The sequence below is a fragment of the Rhinopithecus bieti genome, unplaced genomic scaffold (genome assembly GCF_001698545.2).
Source record: "Rhinopithecus bieti isolate Rb0 unplaced genomic scaffold, ASM169854v2 scaffold_36315, whole genome shotgun sequence".
In the NCBI taxonomy this organism is placed as follows: domain Eukaryota; kingdom Metazoa; phylum Chordata; class Mammalia; order Primates; family Cercopithecidae; genus Rhinopithecus; species Rhinopithecus bieti.
The window spans coordinates 958,315-965,657 of NW_016815814.1; the positions used below are offsets into that span (position 1 = coordinate 958,315).

The 7,343-nt window shown below is 45.8% G+C and overlaps 1 protein-coding gene across 1 annotated transcript in view; it reads left to right on the forward strand.

The window, feature by feature from the left end:
* The first annotated feature begins 4,057 nt into the window (after window positions 1-4,057).
* NFU1 (NFU1 iron-sulfur cluster scaffold) overlaps window positions 4,058-7,343 on the forward strand; it is a 52,240-nt gene continuing 48,954 nt past the window's right edge. Inside the window, exon 1 of the mRNA XM_017853757.1 lies at window positions 4,058-4,337. Coding sequence (XP_017709246.1) covers window positions 4,276-4,337 — 62 coding nt within the window. The 5' untranslated portion in view covers window positions 4,058-4,275. The remainder of the gene's footprint in view (window positions 4,338-7,343) is intronic.

Consider the following 7,343-nt stretch of genomic DNA (forward strand, 5'->3'; position numbering starts at 1 on the left):
CCTAGATTCTCCTGCCTCAGCCTCCTGAGTAGTTGGGATTACAGGCGCCTGCCAACACGCCTGGCTAATTTCTTTTGTATTTTAGTAGTAGAAACACGGAGTTTCACCGTGTTGTCCAGGCTGGTATCGGACTCCTGAGATCAGGCAATCCGCCCTCCTCGGCCTCCCAAAATGCTAGGATTACAGGCGTGAGCCACTGCACCTGGCCTTTTATTATTATTATTATTATTATTATTATTATTATTATTTATTGTTTTGAGACAGGGTCTTGCCCTGTCAGCCAGGCTGGAGTGCAGCAGCATGATCACGGCTTAGTGCAGCCTTGACCTCCTTGGCTCAAGCAAACTTTCACCTCAGCAAAGCTTTGTGAAATTTCTGGTTGACTTTCTCATTCGTCTCATTGGACAGAACCGAACCGTAGAGCCAGTTTATACCCACTAGGTGCAAGGGAGGCTGAGAAATAGGTTTCTTAAATTGGACTCATTGCTATCTGAATAAAATCAGTGTTCACAAGTAAGGAAGAAGGCGGAAATAGATATTGCGAGGTACCTGGCATTGTCTGCCACAATCCTATTCATTAACATTCATTAACACAATAACTATTCATTCAATGAATAGTTATTGAATGAATGAATAGATGTATGAGTAAATGACCTTTTGGTCCTTGTCACATAGTCTGGTAATCTTCTTAGTCAACCAATAAAACATCTTTGCTAAAATATTAGAGAAAGTATCAGTTGTCTATCAGTTATTATAAATGTATGTATACATTTATACATACATTTATACTGCGTGTGTATGTGTGTCTGTATGTGTTACAGAGGGTTATAAATAGAGCTACAGATATCTCAAATTGTATTTGTTCTTTTTCCTAAAGAGTTGCCCTCTCTAGTATATGTGGGAAGAAGGAAAGGCTCTTTCACCTCCGCTCCTGGCTGCTGTCCCTAGTTTCACATGCTACTGGATATAGTCTTCTCCATAAAATGCGGCACCCTGGCTTGGCACAGCACCAGGCTAGGGGTGAACTGGACCGGACCACCCTTTCCTTCCTGACTTCCCCTTTTAGCTGTCCACACAACCATCACACAGCATGAAAAAGTGTACTGAATTTGACAAAGGGTTGAGATGACTCCATTCATTCAGTCAACAAATACTTTTTGAGCACCTACTGTGTGCCAGGCACTTACTAGGTGCTAAGGATACAAAAGGAAGGAGGCTGACATGTCCTTCAGGAGTCCGAGGCAGGAGCACTGCTTTAGCCCAGGAGTTCGAGGCTGCAGTGAGCTATGATTGTACCACTGCACTTCAACCTGGGTGACAGAGTGAGATCCCCATCTCAAAAAGAAAAGAGAGACTGACATGTCCTTCATTCAGCTTAGAGTATAGCAGGGGAAAGGATCATTAATCAGTATCCAAATCCATCATTTCAAGTTGTGAGAATGTGTTATGAAAGAAAAAGCACGTTTTGAGAGAGGCTGACAGACGAGACAATTTAGATTGAGATGAAACGAGGCAAAGGGAAGGCCCCCTAAAGAAGAGATATTTAGGCGCAAACCTGGGGGAATCAGTACAAGGGAGTTAAGAAAAGAGGAGGGGAAAGGCATTCCCAGTAGCGGGAAGAACTTATGCAAAGGCCCTAAGGTGAGAAATAATTTATCATATTTAAGGAACTAAAGATGGGCTTGCGGGAGAGAAAGCTGACAATCTGCTTTCCAGACACCTTTTGTGCACACATATAGAAGCACACACAGACACACAATTTTATATAAATGAGATCATCCTATACATACTGTTTCTAATCTGCTTTGTTTTCATTTAATGTAAGTGATCAATAATTGGCAAAAACAAATGTTTTGTTAAACCAGTTTTTGCAAGAGAGAGAAACATATTCTAGTGGCTGACAGAAATGCCAATTAGTTGGCCCAGCGCAGTGGCTCACGCCTGTAATCCTAGCACTTTGAAAGGCCGAGGCGGGCGGATCACGAGGTCAGGAGATCGAGACCATCCTGGCTAAAACGGCGAAACCCCGTCTCTACTAAAAATACAAAAAAATTAGCTGGGCGTGGTGGCGGGTGCCTGTAGTCCCAGCTATTCGGGAGGCTGAGGCAGGAGAATGGCGTGAACCTGGGAGGCGGAGCTTGCAGTGAGCCGAGATGGCACCACTGCACTCCAGCCTGGGCGCCAGAGCGAGACTCCATCTCAAAAAAAAAAAAAAAAAAGAAATGCTAATTAGTGAAATTTGTCAATCATAAAAGAAGGGGAAGAGAACAGGGCCTGGAATGGGAGCCCAAAAAGCACCAACACTGAGGGGTGAGCAGATGAAACCCTGGAAGGGAATCTGGGAGGACTAACCAAAAAGGTAGCAGGGAAAATAGGGAAAATTTGTGGTTCCTGGAAAGTCAAGAAACGAGATTATAAAAGGGAGGGAGAGCTCCTCAGCCTCTGATGTTGTGGAGGTCAAGAAAGGATGGAAAAGGATCCTTGAGGTTAGTAGCACAGAGGCTATGGGTGGTTTGACTAGAGCAGGCCCTAGGAATGGTGGGACACAGAAGCCTTGTTTCAGGGGTTTGAGGAGTGGGAAGTGAAAAACTAGAGACTAAGAATGCAGACAATTTTTTAAAGCCACTTGGCTCCGAAGGGAAGAAAAGACAGTGGAAGAGGATTTGGGGCAAGGCAGGATTTTTCTTAAGATAAGGAATCCATAAGAGAGGGAAAAATTGAAGTCCGAGAAGAACGATTGTTCCCAGGTGGAAGAGCCACATTTTATTCTTGATTCAGGGTCAACAAGAGAGGCTTGGATTGCCTTGTGGTCTAGAAGGCACGCGCGTGTGCGTGTGTGTGTGTGTGTGGCGGGGTGGGGGGTTTGGGTGGGGGAATACCACTAGTGGTTAAAAGCACAGCCCACTCAGTGTCCAGGCCGGGGCAAGCTGCAGGCCTGAAACGCACCCACCCTCTTAGATGTGTCTCCGGGCCATAGAAATTACTAGGGTTGCTTTGGTGTGGCCTCAACCTGTTCAACAACCTGTTTCCATTCTAGAAACCAGTCCTCTGTCTTCCAGAACAGTGATTCTCAAATTTTAGCTGGCATCAGAATCCCAGGAAGGGTTTGTTAAAACATTACTAGGCAGGGCGAGGTAACCTAAGAGCTTTTCGAGGCCCACGCAAGAGGGATCACTGGAGGCCAGCAGAGTTCAAGAGCAACCCAGGCAACACAGGGAGGCCTCTTCTCTACAAAAATACTACTACTACTACTACTACTACTACTACTACTACTACTGGTACTAAAAATAGCCAGGCACGGTGGCTCACACCTGTAATCCCAGTGCTTTCGGAGGCTGAGGCTGGAGGATGAATCACTTGAGCCCAGGAGTTGGTTTTGGTGAGCTATGATTGCACTCCTGCTCTCCAGCCTGGGCCACAGAGATAGACCCTGTCTCTAGAAAAATAAAAAAATAAAAAAACAAGTAACAAAAAGATTTCTAGTCTCCACCTATAGAGATTGTGCCTCAGTTAGTATAAAGTGGGGCCCAGGATTTCTAACGTGCATTTCTAACGTGTTCTGCTTTTTTTGGCCCCTAGTCCGCACTTTGAGAACAGTTGTCCTAGAGAAAACTGAACACTCCAGGAAGGTTCTGAACAGTAGGAATGGGCTTTGGCACTCTGCTCTGGAAACTAGTCAAACGCTCATGTTAATCCAGAGAAGGGCAGCACTGTGCCAGATACGTCCTCTGTGAGGGTTGGTCCAAGATGACGAAGTGGCAGGCGACAAGCACAGCTATGAGGAAGGGTTAGACACAGGTCTACATCAGACCCATGGGAAAAGGACAGGAGAAATGCGAGAACCTTTGAGAGGGAAAGCTCTGGGGTGTCTTTGGGGGCAGTCACTGAACTGGGCCTGGAGGATGAGTAGGGTCCTACACGAAGGAATGGGTCAGGTTTAGCGACGCAAAACAGCAGTCGCAACCGCAGCACCACCACCAGCTAAGAAACCAGCCAGCAGGGAAAGCAAAGTATGGAAACACGCATGCGTTTAGGGTGCTGCGTGAATTAACCAGGCGCCGGCGCAAAGAGCAGAGGTTTCCCGGCCTGTCTTGGTCAGGGTGACGCAGTAGGCTGCAAACCTCGCAGTGTAGGCCACCGCTCTTAGCCGCAGCACGGCCGCCCGCAGCCGGTAGGGTGGGCTCTTCCAAGTGCCCGCCCAGCTATCGGTCAGCCTGCGCCTGCGCAGATCTTTTGTGGTGCTGTCGGGGAGACCCCTGCGCACTCCGGAGTAAGATGGCGACCGCGGCCAGGCGGGGCTGGGGAACTGCGGCTGTTGCCGCTGGGCTGCGCAGGCGGTAGGTGAAGAGCCTGGAGCTCCGAATAGGTGTTCCGTTGGGCTTAGCCAGCGGAGCGGTCGCCGCCTTGCAGACCCTCTCTCTAGGCGGGTGGGTAGTGCATCTGATGGAGCCGGCGGGTCCGCCCTGTCGCCGCAGTTGGGGGTGAGCCCTGAGGTGTGTGGCCGTAGGTGCGGGAGCTCGGCGCTTCTGTGTCTTAATCCCGGCGGACTCTGCGGAGCTTCGTCTCAGGCTTAAGAGACCCAGTGCTTGAGTCTCTGCGGTATGGAAGCTTGTAGAAACTGGCTGTAGAGCCAGAACGGAGGAGCTGTTTTTAAATCGTGTGTCTCTCCCGCCCCCAGGCCCTTTACCAGGTGCATTCCCTCCTCTTCTAAACAGAATCAGAATGTCACACACAAGGGAAGAAAATACCTTGTCTCGTTTCCTCATTTTCCCAGTGAGACCCTGAAAGAGGAGGTAACATGTCCAAGGTCACACAGTTTCTAAGTGATGGAACTCCGACGAGAATTCAGACCCCTAGATTCCCTGCACCCATCACCATTAAGCCCACTCTGTTCCCTTGTTTTTCCCCCTTCCCTGAGCCGTACCTTTGAGTTTCAAAGACTTCTGTGAACATTGCTAAGAGGACATTTATGTAGGTGTACCTTAATTTTACTTCTGGAGAAAATGGCCTACAAGAGTTTGCCCTCTTGAGTATTTGACATTTTAGTGTTAATGGTGCTCTTGAAGTTTAAATGTATATTCTAAAAAGATTTAAGTTGGTAGAATTTTTTGTTAGTTACCTCCTGTGTTTGAGTAGATGTCTTCCTTGAATAATGTAATCCACTCTTAGTTTAAAAACAACAAGACTTAAAACCTGCATGTCGGAATGTGCTTCCTCGATTCATTTTGCTGCCTTTTCCCTGGGCTGAAGGGATAAGAATATTATTCTTCTAGTGTATTTCCAAATTCCAGAGTATTCACAGATTTAGATACCGAACTATAGAAAAAGGCATTTTTACTCCAAACCTTGAACTTCGCTCAATTAGTAATTATTGGGCACCAGTTAAATAATGGTAGCAGCCGCCACTTATTGAGCACTTACTGCATGGCCTGGCACTGGTTTAAGCACTTTGCATGGATTCTCTGGATTCTTTTTGAGGTAGCTGCGAAATTAATCTCATTGTAGAGATGAAGAGGTGAGGCCATTGTGCTAGCAGCTGGAAATGAAGATAGTTTCTCCCCTTAATGAGTATGCAGTCTAGCAAGAAAAATACGTTAACAAATAATGACAAAGTCATGAGTGCTGTAATAGATTCATATAATTAAAAGTGGTGTGCCTGGCGCGGTGGTTCACGCCTGTAATCCCAGCACTTTGGGAGGCCAAGCCAGGTGGATTGGCTGAGGTCAGGAGTTCGAGACCAGTCTGGCCAACATGGTGAAACTAAAAATACAAACAAACAAAAAAAGAAGCCGGGCATGGTGGTGTGTGCCTGTAATCCCAGCTACTCGGGAGGCTGAGGCAGGGGAATTGCTTGAACCAGGGAGGTGGAGGTTGCAGTGAGCCAAGATCACGCCACTGCACTTTAGCCTGGGCGACAGAGCGAGAACAGCGAGATTATTTCCATCTCAAAATAAATAAATAAAGTAGTGACAGCTCTTCCTGTGATCAACACTGTTTGGAGCTAGTGTGGGGAGTGGCAGTCAGGACTTCACAGATTATTTGATTCCCATTCAGTGTTGATTCCATTGTTCTCTTGAATCCTCGGTTCCAATCCTTTTATCTCTCCAATAGTGTCTAAGAAACTATGTGGGTTACAGTCCCACAGTATCCCAGTAAAGTAGTCTTTTGCTTATCAATGGCATATAATGATTACCGAAGGTTGGAAAAAGTTAATCTGTATTCTATTAATACTTAATTGGTGCCCACTCATTCTTTTCCACAAGAAGAATTCCAGTTTTGGTAGAGAAAAAAATGTGACAGCCCCTGTTGCTTCTTGCCTATTTTAAGCAGCAAATAATTAGATAAATGTGATCTTGTGTAGGATCACAATTTTTGCCTTTGCAAAACATTTTAACATAAAATTATGACAGTGAAAGACCGTTCTAACCAACCACCATTTTGCCTTTAACCGCTATAGACTGCCCATTCCCAGGCTTGGGCCAAGCTAACTTTGGGAGACATTAAGTTTATAGTTTAAATAATAATAGCCCTTTCCCAAAATTAAACCACCTTTATAAGGCTAATGAAAGACCATTGGGTTTGGAGGATGAGAGGAGCCTGAATTCTGCTAAGGTGTAGATATAAATGATTACCAGCCATTATTCTGGAGATCATAAGAGTTGCAACTTCCCCAATTACTCCTGCAGAAAACATCACTCTTGTAGAACCTAAGATTAGGCTTTTCAGGTTTTTGCATTTCTGACTGGTTCTGTGGCTCCACCCATAAACGGACTGAGCACTCAGGAGGACTATTTTCCACACCCCTATGATTGCATCCCCAACCAATCAGCAGCACCCGTTCCCTGGCCTGCCAGTTTATCATTGAAAACCCCTAGACTCAGATCCAGAGAGACTGAGTGCTGAAACTCCAGTCTCCCTTTCAGCTGGCTCCGTGTGAATTAAACTATTGCAAATCCCCCGTGTTGATGAATTAGCAGTATCTGAACCCATTGGCAATTATAAATGACTCTTGTGCTTAAAATTTTTCCATGACTCCTATGAAGTGGCAGTTGTAATGGAGAGCAATGATATTTTCAAGTAAACTGGATTTTTAAAGTAAATTGCATTAGGATTTTAAGAATTTTCACTACTAAAGTCTCCTTTTACTTCCTTTTCCAGTAGTATTTGCTTTTCTTTTCTTCCTTTGTTTTCAGTTTGTCAAAGCCATCAAAAATAGCCAATTATGTTTTCTCTATAAGAGTAAAGTAAAGTTGCCGGGCGCGGTGGCTCAAGCCTGTAATCCCAGCACTTTGGGAGGCCGAGACGGGCGGATCACGAGGTCAGGAGATCGAGACCATCCTGGC